The sequence below is a fragment of the Cupressus sempervirens genome, chromosome 3 (assembly GCF_028749045.1).
Source record: "Cupressus sempervirens isolate cs-2001-9-10 chromosome 3, ASM2874904v1, whole genome shotgun sequence".
NCBI lineage: Eukaryota > Viridiplantae > Streptophyta > Pinopsida > Cupressales > Cupressaceae > Cupressus > Cupressus sempervirens.
Window position 1 is genome coordinate 981,606,316 of NC_143120.1, and position 26,042 is coordinate 981,632,357.

At 37.4% G+C, this 26,042-nt stretch overlaps 1 protein-coding gene across 1 annotated transcript in view; it reads right to left on the minus strand.

Annotated features, from left to right (window-relative positions):
• Positions 1–969: 969 nt before the first annotated feature.
• The window catches only part of LOC149570039 (uncharacterized), a 30,952-nt gene continuing 5,879 nt past the window's right edge, over positions 970–26,042 (minus strand). Inside the window, exon 2 of the mRNA XM_089822692.1 lies at positions 970–1,408. Coding sequence (XP_089678818.1) covers positions 1,221–1,408 — 188 coding nt within the window. The 3' untranslated portion in view covers positions 970–1,220. The remainder of the gene's footprint in view (positions 1,409–26,042) is intronic.

Here is a 26,042-nt window from a genome sequence, read left to right on the forward strand (position 1 = left end):
ATTTAGGATTACAGTCCTGGGGGTAGTGATAGATTGATTGGCTGTGCAAACTACTTGCAAGCTGAAAGAAAGGTTGGCACCCGGTTAAAAAGAACATTCAACTGTTTGACTACAACTGGTAGACACCTTAACAATAGAACAAAATGTTGGATGCAAACTACTCTCAAGATTATAGGTATTGCAGGGCCGCATGAAATGAAAATGACCAGCTAAGCCAACTTCCACCAGCGGCAAAACTAGTAGCCAATTACAAAGCATTATAAGGATCAACCCTTGCGTAAAAGAAAACAAGAAATGATTAATTACTTCATTCAGAACAACAGTCTTGAAACCAGTCCACTTAGGTTTTGTATAAGGCTTGAGGGTTTTATACAAAGACCAACATGATAAAAACACTGGTTCATAAGAGCAATACCTAAAACAATACAATGAACAGCAACCCAACATATTAATCCTCTTTCTGGTGCAACTGGATTACAGTACCAACGTGGCCTGATGCAACAGTTTTATTTTAAACAAGCAAATAACAAAAGATGGTGCATAAATGCACATCTTCAAAACAAATGCCACATAACAACGTTCAATGCATAAAATTGCTAAATTTACAATCTCACTTGGGCCAATCACAAAATTTTCTACGCATGAAAATCGAACAAAATATAATTACTCCTTTTCCATAAACTATGACCATTCAGCTATTCTCCAGGTAAAAACACCATTTTTCCACTGGATAGTTTCAATCAACATTTCCACAAATTTCAAAGCATACAATTAGCTTTGAGCTTAACGTCAGACATGAGGCTTTGTATCAATCATATCAATCTGCAACATGTTTTCTTATTGTATCTCAAAGAAGGATTATTTTCAGCTATTTCTCTATTAAATATACAAAAATCTGTAGTATATAAGTAAATTCATCTGTCATTTTCTGTACGAAATGATCTTCACAGTTTGTTAAAGCAAGAAGTGTGCTCCAGTACGTAAATTCTTTTATTTCATCCATTGCATCATTTTTTTTGTTATATTTATAATACATCCTTAAGATTTGTAATCCATCTGCCCATTGTAAAAATGTAAAGGCTTTATAAAACAAACAAAACTTTTCTTAATTTCAAGAGATCACAATCTTTGTTTAAAAGGAATCATCAATTTACATTTTAATAATAAAGAAGAAAAAGATTGGCACCATATAACACAATAAACCATCCTTGGCCGAATACTCATCTTGCATTACCATATCCAGAGTTATAATATGGTAGCCGATTCTGACCATTAGAATCATGCTTTATCCTGGAATCACCGGTGCTTGGAAATAACAATTTCTGAGCTCTTTCCCTTTCCTTTTGTTCCCTCCTCAACCGCTCTTCCCTGAGTTCTTGCAATGACCTTTTCTTCCCCCTCATTTCACCTAATTTCACAGTCAACATTAAAGACATTAACAAACCACACTCATTGCTGTCAATTAGTAGAAAGATAAAATTCTGTATTTTAATTGGAATATGACAAAGTTTATCCATCCAATAGAATGAGGTTTTCCATATCAATGTAAATGCTTAGGCATCCTAAAATTGACATTAGTAAAACAAAACTAGAAGTCCAGCACTAATTAATTCAATACACAATGTATTTGAAATCTCAGCCTATTTCTATTCAGATGAGATTTAGGATGTCATGGTCTGGAGCCTCGATGCAAATCCAGTCAGTATTGACTTGACTTTCAAAACATTAACGAAGAGCCATTAAAGTCAGTCAACATTTAGGGTTAAACATTTTCAATCAAGTTGCATCCATGTAAAGGAATGATTCAACCCAGAGTAAAAAAGAATGTACTTGAGGGGATGACCCCGCAGTGTGACGGTAAGTCACAAGCCTCACTTAGGTGAGGTCAAATGTTCGAATCCGGGCGGAGTGTGTAGTGTTATGATTTCTGGTGGGGCTGATGTCGTGATTTCCCCCAGTGATGGTGGTCCGTTGGTGATGCCCGGCCATGCAGTGGAGTTGACGTGGAATTCAGAGGTGTAAGTGTCCCCGTGCCAATGTGATGGTGGTGGTCCCCAGTTTGTTGCCCGTGAACGATGCTGCCGAGTGTTAAGGAGGAAAAATGGAGTTGGAGTGATAAGGTGTTTCGCGCTCTTCGAGGTTCCCGGTCCTATTCAGGAGTTATAAGGTGAATAGTTGCAGTCATTTCGGGAGTCATAAAGAGTGATATGATTAAGGAGTTTGGAGTGATAAGGTAATGGAGGGATAAGGTAGATTGAGTGATTTGGAGTCAGAGTGATAAGGATTGAGGAGGTATATGGCACGGTGCTGGTAGAGGACAGCAAAGAACGAAATGCTGACAAATTTGAGGATGAGGTCCCTCAAGAATGTAGCCTCACTGGTTCAAAGCTCCAGTCAAAAGCAATTACCGACCAACATTAAAATTTTATTTTCATTTTTTTAAAAATGTACTTGGAATCTCGGCAAACATCCAAAGATGTCTGATGTCATAATCTGAAGCATCAATGCAAATGTGATCATATTCACTTGGTTGTTCTAAAGCATTTAAAAAAAACCCATTAGAACAGTTCAGCATATTGCATGCTATCAACTTTGGATCAACTACCAAATCAGGAACCAAGATTGAATATCAATGTGTAGCGGAATAGTTTCAAAAATTTCACCAACAAATGCGATGCATAGTCTGCCAAAATTCTGCAGAAACATTGAGTCCATGGGTTACATAAATCAAGTAACCAAACTCGTCTGCATGGAACAACAGGGTAATAAATGAAACTATCCTTTTTATAACTAGTGTAATTACAAACCAAACCTGATTCCTGTGAAAAAGTTGAGGAGGTGAGAAACATAAAATGAAATGACTAATTAACAAGTAGCCTGCAAGGAAAAACTAAAAGAATATAAATTTCAAATTGAAGTCAAATTGATAATTGAACCATGGAATATATTTGTTCAATAGCTTATCAACGACGGATATCATTAAGCAAAAAACTTTATTGAAACTAGCTTGCAAGAATAAGCAAGGAAATTGCTGGAAAATTAAAGAGAACACGATAAGAGTAAAACAAATAACAGTGACAATAATCCCAGAGGAAACCCATTGTACGAAATCTCCAGCAATTTATGAGTAGATCTCACTTAGAAATCACTCCAGTGGCACTTATAAATTGGTCTAAATCTCTTGGATTTGAAAGACAGCAATAACTTACTGGTTCTCTGCCTCCGAGATCACAACAACCTCTCATAAAAGACCACAGCTGCCTCCTAAATCTCCAGAATGCTCTTCTTAATTGCTCAATTCACACTTACATTATGCATAAAAATATTTGTATGCCGAAGGAAAGCATTAAGACTTAGAAAATGCAAAAATGAAGAGTTACTGAAACTTGAAATGTGGCAGGCCACCAAAAACTATTGTGAAAACATTGTCACTGTCAGAAAATCAATGATACCATTTTTGCCTTGGCAAATACAAAACTGCTGGCTATGGAAACTGGTGATTTTGATACTACTGTGGTGATTGCTTCTTAAAGCTTGTCAGATGTACCTTTTTAGCCTTAGCTTTTTCTCAACCCATCTTTGGAGTGGATGAAGGACCATCTAGCTCAAGGTAATGGGCATGAGAATGAGCACATCCTTATCTACTAGTTTGGAAAGTAAACAGGCTAACAAAGATGGTTACAAGAGTGCCCTATGTATTCCATCAAGACGACCTCATCGTTGTCGTCTTCCAGTTGTATAGCCCTTCCACAGAACTCACTAGTGCATTCTTGTGGACTTGAGACTTTTGTTTCAAAAATTGCCTTCCATACATTGTTCCTCTTAATGGCAAGTGGAATAAAATTGTAAATTGATCAATCTTTCGAATTGATCCTAAGAGAACGCTCTTGACAAAATCCTCACTACGTACTTTTCAATGCTGCCATCTACATCATGTTTGATTTTGTAGAGCCTTGTATAGCGCACTAGAGCTCACAACTGACTTTCCTTCCAGTGTTGGCACAATATCTTATACATCATTTGTCATGATAGAAGTGCACTCACCATGACATCATGCCAAATCGATTATTCCAAAGATTCCTGGAAGCTGGGAGCTAGAAGGCTCCAAACCAGTGTTACGCATTCTATTAGAATTGATTCACTCTGTTGCCAAAAAAGATTGCTTTCTCTAAACCCTATCATGTATACAATGTCTAGGCTAGATTCTTTTAGTGTAAGAAATATTTAGACTTGAATTTTACATCATAACCCTTAGCCTCCATCATTTTAAGTTTGAAACTTAACGCAAATTATTCCTAAGACACAAACAGACCATCAACAAAGTCTACAAAAGTCCTAGACTATAGTTAGAAGAGAATTGTACCAACTCCTACTACTTGATATTTGCCATCATCGCTAAGCTCAAATCAAACCCCAGAATTAAGTTCCCTAAAATTGGGAAGATACTCTCGAACTAATGTCACATGCGTAGTAGAGTCCCCACTGTCCACATCTTCAAATCATGCTGGAAGACAGACAAGAAACCATAAAATACTTTCTCAAACTCGTGAATATAAATTTCTGCAGAGGCTGCTATGATCTTACGATCTTAAGATATTACTTTCCTTGGATCTTCTTGTGTGGACACTACGATGCATAATAACCAAACATATACAACTAAAACACTTGATTATATTCAGGTTATTTTCACCTGGATGTGTGGATGGATCATCACCCTTTCCCTTACCCTTGATGTTTGACTTGCATCATGACCCCATCTATTGAAGAATAAAATGAACAATATTAAGCTTTGCCTAGCAATCATCAGCAATCAAATCTGCCAATCAGTAATGGACAGCAATTCACTTAGGATAATTCAATGTTAGTTAAGGCTGCGATCATGAGCAATGATTATTAAAAGCAGTCATTATTATTGAACATTCTAATACAACCAAATTAGTGTAAACATAATAAAGGATTGAAAAAAATATAAATTAAGGTTTGAAGGAGCAGCGATTGGAAGGAGATGCATTTTCATGGAAAGGCAGCTACTACCTAAAGACACCACACTTCACAATGATTTGAGTCATGTAAGAGGAGAATGTGCTTAGTAAGATTGAAGAAGATCAATTGGCATTCAAGCTAATACAAACTACAAACTCAGAAATATATATATATATATATATATATATATATATATATATCACAAAGCAGTTGCATGTCAATCAGATATTGTGCTACGAATATAAATTATAATGCATTATCACATAATTTAGATAACTCATTATATGTCTTCTTTAATCATCATAATAAGTATGAAATTTCTGCAAATATTCTATTGCTTCTTACATATGATTAATAATGAAGTAGGAATGTACATTTAATGTGGATGAAGAATCCTTTAAGCTTATAGCCAATACACCATCCTATCATAAAGGTGAGATAGGGCATATGAGGAGGGCAAGTAGCATAATGTCTATTCAAGTAGAGGAAACCCTCAGAGGTGCTTAGAGGCCAAATGGCAGGTATCATTAACAAGCTCCTGGGCTTGATGAATAGGCTCCCTGTGCTTTGTATGAACTCCCAAGTGCTTCATAATGAGGACGTGGTCTTGGACAAAGAATTAAAGGAATCTCATGTAGCTAGGAGTATTATAACAACAACTAGAATTCTCTTTGGAGCATTGGTATATTATATGTTTAGTTATCTATTAATAACTAACCTGGATGCAGGCTCTAAATCAAGATGTTGATCTAAATCTCATTTAGGAATTCCAGAGCAAGTCCAGTCTAGTCCTCATAAGGGACATTACAATTGGTATCAGAGCTGTTAAAATGTAGCTTCAGTCGAATTGAAGCACATACTAGATTACATATATGTATTTGCAATACGCTCGTGTATATATATATATATGATAATCAAATAATAATTATCTATCCTTATCGGGCTTTCCTTATTCTCATCGGGCATCTCATATAGTCTGCAATGTTAATCGGCAGAATGTACCGACGAATTGTGCATTAGTTACAAGGATTAAGAAATGTGTTTAGGTCCACGTAGGGACATGACCCTACGTAGACTTGACTTCGGCCTACTTATATATAATACCATTGCTGCTGTACAAAGAGACATCAAAAACATTACATCTCAAGTATCTACAGCAGTGATCAGTCTTCAGCATTCAATCATTAACAAGTTCACTGCTAAGTGCTATATATATATTATATATATCTATATATATATTTGTTCATACCAGATCTTCAGTAAAGTACAATCAGAAATTGTATATATCGCTCTATCAGAGATCCTGTACACATTTACATGGTATCAGAGCCAAACTGATAGAGCATTTATACTCAGTTATCACCAAAGCTTCAGATTAAAATCATGGTGAACTACGTACGACTGGAAGATAGACTTGAAGGTATTTCAAATTTTGTTTCATGGAAAATTTGAATTATGATTATTTTACGAGAACTTGAGTTAGAAGGGTATATGGAAGAAGATAAGAAAATGCCTGAAAATGATCCAGACAAATCAACTTAGAAAAGGCATAATAATAAGCCACGAAGATTATCATAGATTCTGTTAAAGATAGCATACTTCCATCCATATCAAATCTCAAAACTACATATGATACATTCATGACTATTAAAAACACATTTGAAATCAATAACACCAGCAGATTGTTCACCTTGAAACAACTGCTTTATATCAAAATGAACAATGGAGAGACTATTGCATCTTATTTCCTGAGAATTGCAGAGTTAAAAGACCAACTTGCAACCATTGGAAAAGAGGTAGATGACAAAGAACTATCTCTAATAACCCTTAAAAGGGTTACCTATGTCCTGGGAAACCTTTATCCGTGGAATGAGCTCTACACCTGAATTGCCAAAATTTGATCAACTAAAGAATGATTGTACACAAGAAGAGTCAAGACTGATTTCAAGAGGAATTAGTGTAAATCAAGAGGGAGAAATTCAAGCCCTTCAAACAAATACAAATGATGACGGGAAGAAGGGTCAATTCAAAAGGAAAAGAGGAAAAGGAAATCAAACATACAAGAAAAGAGACTGGTCTAAAGTACAATACTTCAAATGTGACAAATTTGGTCACACTCACAAAGTTTGCCTAGAAAGGAAGAAAATCCAAGCTGCCCCAGCAGAAGTAAAGGATGAAAATTTAGCACTCTTTCTAGCTCTATCAAGTGAGCTAAATACCAGCAAAAATACATGGATAATAGATAGTGGAGCATCTCGTCATATAATTGGATTCAAAAACAAATTTGAAACTTTTGAAGGTCACTCCACTGAAGAAGTAATAATAGGAGATTACATATTCAATAAAGGGAATTGGAACATGTTCAATACAACAAAAAACATTAGTCACTCTTCAACTAAAGGATGTATTATTTGTTACTGGCATCAGAAGAAATTTGGTCTCAATCTCAGGCCTAGCAGATCAAGTGTATTGTATCACATTTCAAGAAGATAAAGTTCTATCCTGGCCCAAGAACTCTAATATTAAGAATGCAATCACCATTGGTTTCAGAGATGGAAGCTTGTACAAACTTTGTAATCATCAAAACCTAGCATTAAACCATGAAGTTTCAAACTCAAATGAAATCTGGCATAGAAGACTTGGCCATCTTCATTCTAAGGATCGTTTCCCAAAAGTGAACATAAATCCAAAACCGTACTTGTTGAATTTATTCACACCGACCTATGTGGTGCTATGTCTGTCCCTTCCCTACGTGGGTGCCTGTATTATGTAATTTTTATAGATGATTTCTCTAAAAAAACTTGGATCTACTTCCTAAAACTAAAGGAATCAAATGAAGTATTATCCAAATTCAAAAAGTTTAAAGCATTAGTTGAATATCAAACTGGAAAGAGAATCAAAACACTAAGATTAGACAATGGGGGTGAATATCACCTCTGTTGGGATTAAGAGGGAGTGTTATGTCTGTTATAATCCTAAATAGAATGGAGTGGTAGAAAGGAAAAATGGATGTATTATAGAATCTGCCAAAGCCATGATGCATGACCAAAACCTTCACATATCATTCTGCCTAGAATACCGCAATTTACATTCAAAATAGATATCCTCATTCAATCTTAAAGAACATAACCCCTAAAGAAGTATTTATAGGAAACAAGCCAAATTTAAGTCACCTAAGAATTTTTGGATGTCTCATATATATTCATATTCCAGAAGAAAAGAGAACTAAACTAGACCATCGGGGAAGAAAAGCATATTTATAGCGTATAGTGAATCCCCCAAAGGTTACAGGGTTTATGTTCCTGGACAGAGAACTATTGAAATCAGCAGAGATGTAAAATTTGAAGATACTACTTATAACCTTACTAAGAAGGTTGACGATTCAAACATAGAATCAACTACAGAATCAAATGAGAATCCCATAGTTGAGAATCAGAAGGAGAACAATTCCGAAGATCATTCTAATACACAAAATACTAAAAACCCTAACAGTAAGAAAAGACCACTTTGGGCAAGAAAGATGATAGAAGCAAATCAAGTAGAACCTGATGAAGTGTTTAGATAAAGCCAGAAAACAAGAAGCCATTCATGCTATGTTGCTCTAGTATCTGAACTCATCAATTTAGAACCATCAAGTGTTGAAGAAGCATTATCATGTCAACCTTGGAAAGATGCAATGATTGAAGAATATCAATCTATATTAAAAAATGATGTATGGGGCGTCATACCTAGACCTAAAGATAAATCTGTTGTCTTGTCCAAATGGTTATTTAAAATCAAACATGCACCAAATGGCAGTATTGAAAAATACAAAGCCAAATTCGTAGCTCAAGGATTTTCTCATAAAGTTGGAATTGATTATGAAGAGAAAATTGCTCCAATTGCTTGATACACCTCTATCAAAATCATTATAGCCATTGCAACATCTAAAGGGTGGAAGATACATCAAATGGACATTAAGACAGCTTTTCTAAATGGTGTTATTGAAAAATAACTGTGTGCAAATTAAAGAAGGCACTCTATGGTCTTAAACAAGCCCCTAGGGCATGGTACGGAAGGATAGACGATTATCCCTCAAAACTAGGATACTCCAAAAAGGAAGCTGATCCTAATATATATTTCGAAGTCTCTAATGGTGATATGATTGTTCTTGTATTATATGTTGAGGACTTACTAATAATAGGTGAAGACCATCTTATAGCAAAATGCAAACAGGATCTAGCAAATGAATTTGACACGAAAGATCTTGGACATCTACAATACTTCTTAGGTCTAGAAGTATGGCAAAAGGAAAACTCCATTTTCTTAAGAAGGAAAATACACGGTTGACATCTTGACCAAATTTGGAATGATGGACTGTAAGCCTTTGACTACACCAATAGAAACAAATCTTCACAAGATTAAAAATGATAGGGTCGAATCTAAACCTACTGATCCTACTAACTACAAGCAAATAATCGGATCACTAATGTACCTTGTGATTACTTGTCTTCATATTTGTTATGCACCAAATACATTAAGTCAGCTCATTTGTGAACCTAAGAAGATCCATCTCATGGCAGCAAAGCACATCTTACGATATTTACGTGGTAAGATTGGATTTGGTCTTAGGATTGGATTTGGTCTTAAATATGATCAAGTTGAGATTCAACTTCATGGGTACTCAGATTTTGACTGGGTCGGCAGCTCAATTGATCACAAAAGCACTACAAGATATTGTTTCAGTTTTGGTTCAGCTATGATTTCTTGGTCTAGCAGAAAACAGTCATTTGTCGCCCTAAGTTCTACAGAAGCAGAATATATAGTTGCCTCCGTCGGAGCTAGAGAAGTTGTATGGTTAAGGAAGTTGCTAGTTGGACTATTTGGGACACCCTTAAAACCTATAGTAATGCATTGTGACAATCAAAGCTATATTAAGCTGTCAATGAATCCAGTCTTCCACAACTGATCCAAGCATATTGAAATTCCTTACAATTATGTCAGTGATATGGTAGATAAAGATGTTCTCAAGCTAAAATAAATCAACATTAATGAGCAAACTGTCGATGTACTTACTAAACCTCTCTCTAAGCCTAAATTGGAGCACTTCAGAGGTAAACTTGGGATGATTCAAATGTGATTGTAACTCCTAAGAATGAATCTTGGTTTAAATTATTGTACTAAATATGAACATTCATTTTTATGTTTAAAGAGTTACTATTTCATATTTGTGTAATATGCCATGAACGGTGACAATCTTTCATTGATATATCTAATTAGAAGGTAGCTATTGTAAGGTGACGATCTTATCAATAGTTTTAGCTATTGTAAGGTGATGATCTTATCAATAGTTTGATCTATTATCATGACAGACTTCATTAAATTGTTGTCCAGGAGCGCCAAAACTCATGGCAACGAATGTATCATGATCAGACTTCATTAAGTTGTTGTCCCGAAGTGTCGGAGATCACAATGTGCCATAATATAGATTGTGACATTGTGATTTATTGTTATCTGATAGACTACATTAAGTCAACGTCCTAGAGTGCCAAAAATCAAATAACCTATTCCCCTAATAGGCATCAATGAGGTTGATGCTAGTGCACATATCAAGAGAATGAGTTCTTTTGTTGATTCACTTCTCCCTTGCTAAGAGGGACATTAAAATGTAGCTTCAATCAAATTGAAGCATGTTAGATTAAGTATATGTATTTGCAATACATTTATATATATATATACACAAATCTATTTTGTTCATATCAAATCTTCAGTAAAGTACTATCAAAAAATTGTATATATCACTCTATCAGAGCTCTTGTACACATTTACAAAAGCATCCTTCCTACCATCCTATGGGAGGTAGTTGATGCAACCTAGCTAAAGGGCTTAAAGTGCCTTGGAAAGAGGTAGAAGGAAACTTGCATCCACCAATAATCTTACATGAATGAACAATTGGGCAATGAATTGAGAGCCCTTCTCAAGCTCTCATTGAGAAAAACAATAGAACAGCCCAACTTCTCCTCAAAGCAATCCAAAATATCAATAACACTAATTCTAGGCCCAAGCAATACAATGGGCGGGAGACCCACTCAAACTATTCCAAACATAATAATCCAGCAAGGGTATCAACCCCAAGACCAACAAGACCCTTTTCCTACCTAAGGTGGAAACACAATGGACTAAAAAACAAACAACAAAACTATGGATAGTTTGGAAGAACTTGTGGAAGCATACTCAAGATTTGATTCCAAAATAAAGGATGTCTCTTTTAAAGATTGTTGTGAGATTAAAACCAAATTGCCCCAAATAAGAGAAGATGGCAATTTGACAAAGACTTAAAAGAAAGGAATAGTAAGATAACCTTCTCCGAAATTGATAGATCCGAGAAGGCTATGACACCTTTTTGGGTTAAAAAATTGGACACTTTGTCACACATAGCTCCATGACAAAAGAAAACCATAAAATTTGTCACGGTCCACCTAGAGGGGACAGCCTATGATTGGTGGCAACATGGCCTCATTACCCAAGAGTCAAGACCACTAACACACAACAACCTACAACGAGTTCACCCAAGAACCCATCCAAAGATTTTGACCAAAAACACCTTGAATGGTACTTTAGGGAAAACACACTTGTAAGGCAATAAGGAACCATAGAAGAGTATGTCACTGAGTTCCAAAAACTCTCAATGATGGTACCGGAAGCATGTCAAAGAAGATTGGAATCTCTCTAGTGCTTGGGCAGTGCCCTCAACCCTTCATCACTTAATGATGCAATTCAAAAGGCATTAGATGGAGACATCACACCTGCCAAGGGCAAGTACCATACAAAGAGTCAACCTCCTAAACCTTTTTATAGAAGACAAAGGAAAAGCACTCTTCATACCTTAAAAAGAATAGAGAATCTTAGGAAAAAGGAATCCATGACACATTTGTAAAAGATTACGAGAAGACTACAATTTGTATTTTAAAAGGCGAGAAAGGCGAAGGGTGATCGAAGGAACAAAGGAAGAATTGGCAAACTGGTATACGCCAAGGGGGAATCCGGACGGAAGGGGAAGAACCAGCGCGGCTCAGAGTGTCGAAGGAACACGAGCGTGGGGAGAACTCTTCGTCCCTGATACACCTGATGAGCAAATACTGTTTGGTCAAAACAACCAAATCCTTGAGAAAGTCTTCACGCCACTCGAGAACGTAGGTGTCCGTAAAGCAAGTGTTCAGAGCAGCACGGGAGTACAAAACAACGCAGGTAGCGACAACAACGCACAATAAAAGAAAGAAAGGGTACCAATGGCCTGTACAAAGGAAAAGTTACCAAAGTTCGACAAAGATGGCATAGCTGACCCAATCATACACTGCAAAACTTGCAAAACAATTTGGACAACGAATGAAGAAAACGACCATGGCAAATGGGCAAGGCAATTTCCATCCACCTTATGAGGTGTAGCAATCAATTGGTTTTCAGACACCGATCCGACAAAGCTAACCACATGGAAAACGTAGAAGGAATTTATTACAGAGTTTTAACTGCTACAAGATGACAACAAGATAGCAGAAATCTACAGCACAAAACAAGGAAGAAATGAAACAGTCTGTGTATATGCTAGAAAACTAAAAGAATTAGTAAATAAAATGGAAAGTAAGCCAACAGACGGGCTAAAAAAGAGATGGTTCATAGAAGGATTGCCTGGAGTTAAAAAGGAAAATGAAGATTGTACCACCATCATCGTACACTGAAGCGTACAATCGAGTGTTAGACTTGAAAGTGAACAGAAAACAAAAAAGAAGAAAAGCAGATCATCCGACTCGAATGAATCCTCTTCTAAGGAAAGCGTTAGTGATGAAAAGGGCAGTAAGAAGGTTCGAGCCCTCTAAGAAGGTTCGAGCCCTCCAAAAGGATATGATCAAGATGATGAAAGAGTTTAAGGATATGCAGAAAGGGAATAGCGAGACCAGAGAAAAAGAGCTATGGTGCACAAAATGCAAGACAGAAGATCACACTAAGTGATCATGTCCGAAGAATCAGTTCTGTGATATCTGCCAAATTGCGGGACATCCACAAAGGAATGCCCGTTCAATATGAAAACAAGAGGGCATCAACAAGTGCTCCTGACATAGGAAGCATCCACGTCAAGAGGAAACAAAAACACAAACAATGACAGTGCCACCTCGAGTGGGTACAGAAACAACAAAAGGGGACAAAACAACAATAATAACGAGGGCCGTAGTCAGATTCAGTATGATGCGAACAACCGACCGATGGTTCAATGTCGGGCATGCAACTTGTGGGGCCATTTTGCACGAAACTGTACAACAACGAACACACCGCAATTGTTATGCAGATGGTGTGGTCTTGGAGACCATGAAGATGCCAAGTGCTCAAAATTGAAATTAGGAGTGAATTTGATCAACATCGAATCGGGAACGAACGAAGAGGAAGTCCTGGCAATTACACGTAAACAAGCAAAGCTGTACCCAGACCCAATGGAAGATAAGAAGAGATTGGAAGAAGCATGGGCACAAATTGAGAAAGGGATACAAACAGAGAAATCACAAACGGAGAAGGGGGACACTACGGATACCTCAATGAGGAACTACGCAAAATAGAGCATCATAAGGCGGATATTACAAATTGAAGTGCCAATAAAATTAAATGATCTGATCCTCACAATGCCCCAACTATGAACGACACTTGCAAACATGGCCCCGGTTGCTAAACTACCAGAAGAACCTAGGAAGGAGAAGGGAAGCGGAACAAGCGCAGCAAACCCAATGCTACTAGCCCTCACATCAGGAAGGCATCCGGCGGTCGTAGAAATGGGTATATTGGGAACGATCCTCTCAAACACAATTGTGGACAGAGGTTCAAAGGTAAATGTCCTACCAGAAGATACTTGGAAGAAGTTGGGACAGTTGACGCTGTGACCACCCACGTTCTAATTGCTAACTGCAGACCAACATGGCATCAAGCCTCTAGGGATCCTGATGGCACAACTAGTAACTATTGGAACACAATCGTTCCTGCTCAACTTTGTAGTCATCCCACTAAAAAGAAGGGGATATGATGCCATTCTTGGACGAGGATGGCTAGTACAAGCAAAGGTTAAACATGACTAGAAGAAGAAACTATCAATGGAGAGCAAAGGATGGAGATTTATTATTTGATTTACACACACAAATGGTGGGAGAAGTCAGATCGTCCACTTCAGAAGGAGAGGACGAACGTAAGAAGCAAATGGAACCGGACGAAGGAGTGTTTGAGATTAGGAGGGTCGAATGATGACGACCTAGACTCAATGAATGGCCTATTCCACTGGCAGATGTAGGATTACGAGCTCTTTCCGAGCTGTAATATGTTAAGGGTCAACAAAGGTGAGAAAGGAGAGGAAAATGAATGTCTGAAGGAACATAGAGAAGTGGAAGAAGGAAAGGCGGTTACGGCTGAAGCTGAAGGGAGGAACATACCGTACGAACCCAGCAAAAGGAAAGATTCCACTGTGCAGTACACAGTGAACGGACCGTGTGGAAAGAAAAGGTTACACCGCACCACGGATTTAGTAGAAAGGTACTGACGACGAGGAAAACACATCGTACGGTCTATACAAGAAACAAAGAGGATGGGCTTAATAAATATTGCAGTTGTACGGAGTGAAGGTTTTAAAATCAAGAATATAGTTATTAACGGCAAGGAGTGGCATCTGACGGAATTCATGGTATGGGCCACGAAGATTACACAAAACAGGCAAAAGGCATGGGACGATAAGCACTTGAAGTTGTACAAATCTCAATCGGGACAGCTAGTGTTGAACTATAATGGGCGCAATGAGATCAGATCAGGAAAATTTAAAATAAAGTGGATCAGGCCATATAAAATCTGTGAAGTGGGCAATAACAAAGCAATAAAATTATGGACGCTCAACGGGAATGAAATAGCTAATGCAATGAATGGGTCGGAGCTGAATGTCTATCATGAAAGAAAAAATACACCTTCGTGGACGAGCAACTAAGAGACAATAAAAAATATATATATTGGTGTATATATGTAAATTAAGTGTAAAATAAAATCTTTTTATTTTTATGTTGATAGACGTAATAAGATATAAATAGGAGAAAATTAGTCAATGGAATCATCTCCGTACGATACGACTAGAAAACCAAGGAATCCACCACTGTACAAAAGATATCGTACGGCTACCAGGAAAAAAGGTAAAAAATGTTGTTGAACAGAGAGTATTTTGAGCAGTAAACACTTGGAAGACACTGTACGGCCGTATGGACAATGAGAGGAAGAAGGTACCGTAGAGAGCACTGAGGAGCAGCAAAAAGCCACGAAAAATGATACCATACGGTCCACAAAGAAGTAATGAGGAAGGAACACTGGCGGCTATTGGTAAAGACCGTACTGCAATAGCAAAAGAGGGACAGGAACATCGTACGGCAGTAGGAAATCATCGTACAACAGGGAGAAAAGGGAATATTTGTACGACCTCACATCATAACCTTGGTAAACCATCGTACAGCCTAAGGAAGGTACAGACTCAAGGAGAGCACAAGTTAATGCATCGTACAGCCTTAAGGAAAGCACATGGACCGTATGGCCCTATTTAGGAGATGACAACTAATCCACCATACAGCTAAACAGAAGAATAGAAATTCCACAGGCGGTACATGATACACCGTATGGAAAGGGAGACGGAGAAAGGAGACAGGAAGTACACCGTATGGTCGTACGGCACTAAGGAGGAACACAAGTATTGATTAGTCATACTCTGTGGTGACCATACAAAGAACTAGAGGCAGTGAATGGTGTAGTTGTACATTGTACGGCATAAGCATAGTCAGCTATATAACACAGAAGTCTGAGATCGTTGTACTTGAAGGGAAGCAAATTGCAATACACTGGTAAACACAGACGAAGGGTGATAAGGGGTTCTAAAAAAAAAAGACAACAGATCAAAACAGTTGAGAATGGAAAACGTATGGCACCGGAGGGACAGACATAAACAGGTAATGAAGAAAACATAAGTCATTGGTAGAAAAAGTGTGGGACTAGAAGAAAATCACAAAAATAGTGTGTTCCATGGACTTTTGTGTGGGTTTGAGGGTGTTAATTTGGTCTTGGCTCTACCCCAAAACCCTGCAGGGGTGCTACCCCTCGACCCTGCTGGAGGCGATGCACCCTAGACCCCCAGTCAATTCAATTATCAGTCGTAAGAAGTGTGACTAGTTGATGAGACCTGGAGCTGCTGTAGGTGTGGAGTGTTTGTATGCCAAAGGTGGAGAGAGCACTGGAGCAAGCCTTTTGAGAAGGGTGATATGCTTTGAGGCACTCAGAATAGGTGTTTGACGTGAGGCTATCTTGGTGGATGCATAGAGAGCTCAGGAGAAGTTGATCATCCAGCTGGAGGCAATAGAGCGACACTTAGTTCAGCGTACCCAGGCGTTGGAAGTAGAGAAGGCAACACGGGTGGATATCAAAGTCAAATTGGCTAAGGTGACAGTATTGTGTTAGCAGAGGCTACAGATGCAACATGTTATGGAGACCAATTTGGTCCAAGCACGGGAGGAATGTGAATGTGATGTGACAGAAACAAATCTATCGTGTTACAGTTAATCAATTAATGTATTCCGTTTTGTTAATCTGTTTTGGATATTTTGTAATTGTCATTCGGAGACAACTTTTCTTTTGGGAGGGGATGATGTTATCGATAAAATGTATATTGTAGCCAACAGGTAGAATTGTATTTGGACAGACACGTAACAGTTGAGTCACCCCTTCGAAAAGGTATATGTACACCGTCCAGAATGGACTTGGAAGCATCATCATTGTAATCAATCACATCGAATATTGTATACATGCGAATAATAAAAAGAATACCTATGTGTTACATGTTCTTGTCTATTGTTTGAATGCATTAATAAACCATTTACCCTATACGGTAAACAAGGACCATGAGTGGTCTACACCCTTGAGGTGATTGGATTTATTATGTTGTATCAGTTGCTTTAATTATGCTTGTGGCTGATTTATGAGATTATGATGTGATTTATGGCTCACTGAGGTTTGTGCCAATGGTTACGAAGATCGATGTGGTACCATGATGTTGTTCTGTGATTACCAAAGATGTGTGCAGAGATTGCACTATGTACTACTACCTACTACATTGGACTAGGTTCCTCTAGCAATGGTTAGTCATGTTTATGAGTATGTTTGCTTATGTGTTTTAAGTGCCTTTTCATGTTGTGAAAACTACCATTATTATTGCTTAAATAATTAAAAATAGATTGTCCATGTTGGATTCATTGGTTTTGTGTTGCAGATATTTACCTTATTATATTCTGATCCAAGAGATACTTGTCACTCATGTTATGTTTTACATTTGGGATGACCTGAGGGTCGGATGTTACGCTTTGATTTCAGTTAATCATATTGCATGATGATGTCATTTTGAGATGATAGTGTGTTTTATGATGATATATGGTTATCTGGTATTTGGACATATCTCTAATTATGTTATGTGATAGATTTAATGCTATGGTTATTTACTTCATTATGCTATATGCGAATGTGTGATGTAAATGGACTATTATAATTGAATAAATGGTTAAATTAGTTATTTAATACATTTATTGCTTCGGTTATGTTATTATATGCAATTGCACTTGATTGTGTTGTTTAGTGTGCAGAATTTATATCCCTAGTAGTGGCACATGGAGTTAGTGATTCAACTATTCATATTTTACCAATGTCAACCCTATATGGTCGACGTATCCTTATTTTAATTGTTTAATTAATCATTTTGGTAATTATTAAATCCGAACTCATTTGCATTATGTGATTAGACCAGTGAGTGTGTCTGTGCATTTAGAGGTTCGCATTGTCATGAAAGTTGTTAAGGAAATTTCTGTGTTTTTTCGTTTTTGGGCTTTTAATTTTATTGAATTTAATTTCTGACAGCTTTGTTATAAATAAATTCCTATTACTAGGAATAACTTGTTTTCTTTGGATCGATTCAGGGTTTAACTAAGTTGGCTGGTTATTTGCCCTAATCGATTATTCACTCGAGAAGTGAATAAGTATCCCAAAAGGAATTTAATTCCTCACTTCTCACTTTTGAATTAGAAAGTTTGAGAGTAAAACCCAAAATCCTCTTCATGACGATTTACTGTTTTGTTCGTTGTGGGAGCTACGAGCGTGGAATCATCACAAGATTGGTCTCGTTGGATCTAGCTTGGGGAGACTTTGGATTGCTGCGATTTTCGACTACTTCTGCGAGATTTTTATTTGATGTTTTAGATTCCTATTTTGCCCTTTTGGCTGTGAAGTAGGGCTCTCTCGTTTTATTGTTTCTACTATGTTTCTAATTTTGTTTTTGGTAGCCGTTTGTTAAGAGGCTGAGAACTAATGTTCCCCTCCATTTCTGTTTGCTGGTTCTACCCGGTTGGTTGGGTATGAACATTTTCCCTGTTTCCGAGATGGGGGTTTGGGGTTTCACACCGTTATGCTGGTCGTTTTTCGCATACGGTGTCTGAACCCAATTTTTATTGGACTTTCGAGGTTTTTGTACCCAAAGGACAAATGGGTTTTAATTTCAAAGTTTTCCAATTTTGGGGGTTTTTACTTCATTTTGTGTGCCGCCCTATTTTCTCAAGTTTTCTTGGCATGAGTTTGGTCGTGGACCTGGATCATCCGTTTGAATGTCAGTCAGACCATTGTTGCTCTTTTATGTTTGCATTGGGATGCGTGTTGCATCCATTCTCCTGACTTTGTGTTCGGTTGAGTGATTTTATACCTGGTGATATTGTTTCTTTGGACCTTTGTTATTGTTTCGAGGACACTAGGATTCGTGTAGAATCCATATTCCCAGATTGAGGCCGGTTGAGTGAGTTCATGATGTTTGGTCTTGTTGCATCATTGGGATTCGCGTAGAATCCATACTCTTGGATTGAGACCAGTTGAGTGAGTTCATGATGTATGGTTTTATTGTTTTTTGGGATTCGTGTAGAATCCATCCTCTCGAGCTTGTTTTGATTGAGTGATATTTTGCTTGTGTTCTCATCCAATCCTTGTGTTATGATCTTTGTGATGGTGGTGCACAACACACGAGTATGTGCGCGTACATCTACCGAGTGACTTGCGAGGCCTGATCTTCCCTGGTACTTCCGAAAGTTATGATCATTGGAGTTGGGTTGGGAATTTGCATGCCTATGGGCACTCATTGTTGGATGAGCATGGGTAAGGTAGGGTAGCATATGGAGGGGGCTTCTATCTCGCAGCCTGATGTCATGATGCCATAGGGTTGGTAAAGGAAGTTTTAAGTAAGTGATAACTAAATAAAATGTGTGAGTGATAATAACACTTATGGAGTGGACCTACGGGTTCCACATGGTTGGGACGCATAACTACCCATACCACTACTAGGGACCGATGTACAGAGACGGCCTTTTGTCCTAGTGCGACCACTGCTGGATGTTTTCACTTGATACTTCAGGTTCCAAAGTAGGCTTTCTTGTGATTTATGCTTTCATTGGAATGCTTGGATATCATATTTAGATGATGCTAGTTTATTTGACGCATTTCCTTATTATGATGTTTAGCATATGGTACATGATGAGTTTGATTTGTAGGATTATCTTATGCTTTACTTCTAGCATGTTAGATTTCTTTATTCTTATGTTATAGCATATTTTAGTAGTGACATCCTCATAAGATAGCTCCAATGATCTGGTCGGTGGTTTGGAATGTTATGCATGAGGGATGGCTAGGACCCATGATAGTCTTATGATGTTATCAATGGTTGGGCAAAACCACACACTTAGTTTGGTTGTTCAATTATTGTGATGTTATTTCTGTACACTGTGATGTTGCTTTTAGTATGTCCTTTTTATTGCTATGGTTTAGATGGATAGAAGTTCCTCTTCTTATTTCATGGCATCTTCTTGTTTATGCACTTGAGTGTTCATTCCTCGATCTATGTGGATCCGGTACTCCCCGGTGTGGAGGTTTGATTTCTCATTTTATCCCTTGTTTTGGCCCTTAGAGTAATTCTTTCTTTCTTTGGGCGACCATACATCAGCAGTGGGCGATACTTTAAAGTATTGCACGTCCAAAGGAGAAGAATTGTGCGATGTATCGCATGCCCTTGTAAGCTCTATCATGTGACACTTTGTTGTATCACATGCCTCTTGAAGAAAGGTTGTACAATACTAGTAAAATATCGCACGCCTTCCTAAGAAGTGTCGCCCAATCCTTGAAGATATCGCATGCCTTCATTAGAAAGGTTGTACGATACTGGAAAGTATCACACAGTGTTGTACTAAAGTATCATCTAGGTTTTGGAAAAACCTACACAGGCGGACAGCAAGCACTTTTCGGTTTGACCGGAAGTTTTTTGGAAGTGTTTTGGTTACCCTTTATGGTATTCTCAAATACTTTGGGATTGCATTTTGAATTCGGTATGTTATTGGATTTGTTTTTGTTTGCATCCTTCCGTGGTTTGTTGTTTATGTTTGGTAGTGGCAATTGGAGATTCCTTGGTTGCTCGGATTCTTGAAGTCTTTTGTTGTGATCTTTGTGATCCCTGTATGATGTTGTCATGTGCATTCATACTTGTAAAAAAAATATCTTGGCTTGAACTGAATCCTTGTTCCAAGGATCTCCAGGCGGGGCATTACAGATTGGAGAAGTCCACGCAAAACAAACATCCAATTGCATTTGAAAACCACAAACTCATTGAAACTAGGAGACACTATTCAATCTGTGACAAAAAGATGTTAGCCATCATGCACGCCCTAACCGAGTTCACACAATATTTAGTTTGTGGGAGGTTCAATGCTAAAATAGATTGTAGCAACTTAAGGTTCTTTATGAATCAAAAGGATCTAAAAGATAGGCAGTAGTAATGGATAAGCAAGATTCAACTTATGACTTTGATATTGAGTATGTGAAAGGGACAAACAATGTCGTAGCAAATGCCTTGCCACGACGACCCCGCTTGGACTGCCCAAAAAGCATCACAATAGACTGAAAGAATGATAACTATTGTCCAATATGTCAAAGACCTACAAGCTAATGATATCCTAGAAAGAAATTTGCCCAAGGAGGAATCCAAAGTAGTAGAAAAACTCATTCTATATAAGAGTAGGGTACTCCTTGTGCCCAACCTAAGAATGGCATATAAGACCATCAAGGAAATACCATAACAATCTTTTAGCAATCACCAAGGATGATACAAAACCTACAAACAAAAAAGGGAAAAATACTCTTGGAAGGGTATCAAGAAGGATGTTCTTAGTCATGTACAAGAATGTATAACTTGTTAAAGGAACAAAGTTGAACAAAACTACCTAGCATGTCTTTCTTTAAGTTGAAAGTGAAAAAAATAAATCCATTTGAACTCTTTCCACACATTCACACTGAACTTGTGCATAAGTTCCAAACCAAGCTAAAAACACAATAAAGAGATACCCTTGGAAACTCAAGAATTCAAACATTATATTTTTTTACTTTATTTTCACTAATTTGATATATTTTAAAGTGTAGTTGCCTCCTTGCAATGCATGGTTCTATGGCAGGCATAGAGCTTCTGAAAGGTTCCTGACGTGTTAAGCCCCTTGTCACATGGGAAGAGATAGTTTTTAGTCCCAAGTCATTTGATTAGCCCCTTAGAGCTTAAGTTGCTTGCCCACAAACCCTCTAGAGAATGATTTTCTAGAAGGCACAATTTTCACATCTGGAGGCCTTCTATATGAAAATATTTTTTGAAACTGCGCATTTTTCAATGGTGTGGTCAGATTTCAGTTTGAGTGCCTCCTGATGTGCAGGCTTTCAGCTATTTATGTCGGGGGCATTCTTGAGTTTGTAAAGTTCATTTTTTGTGAGATTTGCAGTATTGTTCAGTTTTGCTGTAATTCAACTTTGCTTTATTAGTGTCTCTGATTCTTGCTGAATTTAAAAAGAAAACACACAAAAATGCCTCTCTCTACACAATCTTCTTCTCTCTTTCTTCTTTTGATCTATCATTTAGACTGTAAATGTCACATGGGTGGAAGCACGGTGTCAAAGGGGCAATCATGCCTCCTAGTTCCATGCACCCTTGTGGTATATTGGTACTCCGGACTGCCTTCACTACACAGGTACACCATTAGACAAGCTTAAGACCCTTCACATACCATATATTATGGCACTACTCTACTCTTTGTATCATTCTTCTATCTTGTACATTTCAGATTCCACATACCAACTAGTAAATAGGAAGGTGTAGCATATTGGCTAGTTTAGCTTATTAAAGAGATACTATATTGAAAGACAGGAGTGGTAAACTTGGAGTGATAGGGTTTCTTGAAGTGATAAGCAAGAAACCTTGCAGATTTTGAAAGGCTTCACACTTTTGCATACAACATTCTGTATCAATTAGTTTTCCTTGGTAGCAAGAACTAGTTTGATTAAGAACACAACACTCGTCTACTAGAAAAAACATGCTAAGGCATTGTCTATCAGGATCTAGCTACACTTCAGCTGCTTAAGAACAATTTGGTGCAACATGTTGGTGCAGTTATTTGATTTGCACCTTATATTAAGTTTACTTGGATTATTTCATTTATTTTCTTGGGTGCATTAGGAATAAGAGCACATGTCAACTACCTTGATGAAATTCTTTGCCACCTCCAGCTCATTCATTCCTTGATTGATAGTTGTACGTGCTATACCTCCCTCATCAAATTGAGTTCTCTTCACATCACTACTACTTGCTCCTACATATTCAGTCACCACATATAACTAAGGGTAACTCAACTTCTCTAGGTCAACTGTCATCTGGACTTGTCCATTCCAAAATCTATACATTGTCGTTTATTCCCTTTTGATTTGAATCTTGAATACATATTAGAATGGAACCTTTCCATTCTTGTTTTTGTTTGCATATGAATTAGTGTCATTTTCTTGTTCTTGTTCCCAGGACTATTGAATGATTGCTATTGTTTATTAAATCTAACATGTTACCAAAGCAAAGTAGTTTCAATCTCAATTATATTAATCTAGAATAATGTTCATGATTCTCTCAGTTAGGGTTTATAGTCGTGTAAATTGCGTGTTTTTATATCACTCGTTATAGGAGGCCATTGGAGAAGATATAAGTAGTCTCTAAGCATTCAAAAGGGTCAAATTAACTAAGAGAGGCTTTTTTTTCATCCTCCTTGGACGTTAAGAAGTAAATTTAGCTTAAGATAAACTTGTAGGATTTGAATTTGTATTTAAAAACAGCTTGGTTTTCCAAGCACTTTGGCGCAAAAAGAATCTCACTATTGCATAATAACCTATAAATTGATTATCTATTTGGCCAGCTTGGAGCAATTGAAACAAAACAAAAAATTCCAAGCTTCATCCGTTAGATCAGGTTGTTGTAGTATTTGATCTAATAGGTCAACTTCAAAGGCCCATAACTTGTTCATATTAAGGTATTTATTCAATATTTCATTGAGATGGATTAATTTTTCAATTACATTGTAGTGATGTAATTATTATAATACTCCTATTAACTTCCATGCAAAATAGGTGAATATAGAGATATCCCTCGTGATATGTGGGGCCCTAGAAGACCCAATCAATGCATAATTAGTTTTAAAACCTTCTATAATCAATTCCTCAACCAGGTAAGAGTTGATTGCCTTGGAAAAATGGAAAAATAAAATATTAAGCAAGAACGATCAATAGAGTAGGGGACTAAAAGCCACAATTTGCAGAAAAAAGGTGCCAACATCAAAACTTGCAAGTAAATAACAAAAATTTAAAGAAGGAATTGAAGGATTTGAGCAAATATGCAAATCAAATCCATGAAGCCCTCGAATACTTGCATGTAGAAAATCTGTCACAAAGAATAAAAAGACAAGAAGAGGCAAAGGTTTGCTCTAAAAACATGCAAATTGTATTCTCAGATAAAAAAAGATAATTAATTATAAATAGATCAATTCTTATAAAAGGAGATCAAAACTCAAAAAAGGGTAACCTAAAAGGTAAAAGATATTTAATAATTACTAATTAATTATTGAATAGAAAATGCAAAAAGCACATAAAGCGAAATCTTAAGAAGGGAGAAAAGGTAATTTAATTAATGAAATTAAATTAACCTTTTTCTCTAAAACCCCCCTTAAGATGGGCAACAATGCAGTTACAAACAATGCAGAACGAGCAAGGAAACTACAATGCAATGCTGAAAGCAAACTTGGGTCCTCGCAACAAGGCCTAATGAGGTGCCGAATCACAAAAAAATCTCTATGAAACGGAGAAATAGAGAAAACCCAATGGGAAAAACTCTACTCCAAAAAGAGATAGCTGAAAACCTAGTGAAGGACTGTAGAAGCCTCCCACTAGAGGAATGTTCCAGAAAATAGGAATAGAAAGTGATCATAAAAAAAACCACTGAAGCATAAAGAAGTCGCAAACTCTATCAAAAAGAAACTATTGATCTGAAGAACCTCCTCTGAAATTGAACTTGACCAAGTAGAGAAGACTGTAATCTGCATTGAATCAAGAGGCAAACAAAGGCAAACAGCTGAACTTGAAAAAACAAATGGCATGAAACACCAAAGCCTAAAGAGTTCATCAATCGAACCAAGGAAGCATGAGAAACAATAGAAGAAACCCCCCCCCTAATGCAGACAAGGGCCAGGTGACAGGCAACTAAGAAAATGGACCAATATCTCTTGCAAAACAGAAAGAACCAAGAACATCAAGAGTGAGGAAGAGGTACAGACACCTATAAAGGCACGTGTCATCGACACATCATGGTGCTAATGTCCTGGAAGGAACACTCACTTGACAAAGGAATATTGCACTAAAAGGCAAACAACTATCCCCCCATGGCACTTTATAATGTAGTGCGAGTACAATAAGTCACAATGATGAAAAAGATCCCGAAAAATGCAAGAAGTGGCACTTTATCTTTTAGTGCGTTTGCAAAAATATGCTTACAAATGATATCAACAATGATCAGAAAGGGCAAAGAGCTGTTACAAAAGATAGTACAACCCAAAAGAAGAGATCCCATGCTATGAGAAAGATCCCCGGACTTGAAACATCCAAGATATCCACCATAGAGCAATAAAGCAAAAAAACATGATAGAAAGAGCATAGAGCTAAATCTAGAAGAAAAACTAGTATTTCTGAAAATAGCACTGAACCAACTTTTCAAAAATATCACATTTTCAAAAAATGGAGATGGGACGCTCAAGATATGCCCTTTGGAGTGAAAAACTGAACATCCGGCTTTGACCGCCCAAACAGGAAACCGAACTGCATCAAAACCAAAAAAATCTTGATCCATCGTCTTCATCTCGGAACCAGCTTTCCAGCGCTTCTTTCAAATTGAAAAAAGACATTCGTATGCTCAAGTTATGGTGAAAAAACCAACATGGCCCCCGTATGAGCAAGAGAAAGATTTTTTTTTTAAATAATAAAAAAAAATTAAAAAAACCCACCGCTAATGGGCGGCGGCAGGGTGGAGGGTAGGCACAACTGCGGCGAAACTGCTGGCGGAGCTGCTATGTAACCGCTAGCAGAGCTGCTAAGCAATGAGCACCAGCAATAATCGTAGTGGTGCCGCTACGGTTAGTTGACCGCAGTGGCTCAAAACTGCCTTTTTTTTTAAAAAAAAATTGTGATTTTGATAAAATAACACGCCTCGGAGTGCGTGCAGAGGTTGTACAACCTTGCCGAGCAAAAACATTTTGCCTCCCGAACCAACATTGTCCAAAACAAATGAACTTTATATGGAAGCAGGGATTTTGACACCTTTTGAATCCATCCGTGAGCTCTGTTTAGCCTCAAGCTGCTCCCAAAATCAGTGACCCCCTATTTTCTCAAGAAATACCCGAAAAATTCCAAATCTGATCAGTCAACTCTCATTCTCTCTTTTTCTCCAACTACCGAACAAGCTACAACAAATCTGGCTCTGATACCATGAAGGATTTGAGCAAATATGCAAATCAAATCCACGAAGCCAAGAGAAGAAAAAAACAAGAGGCAAGGGTTTGCTCTAAAAACATGCAAATTGTATTCTCAGAGAAAGAAATGATACTTAATTA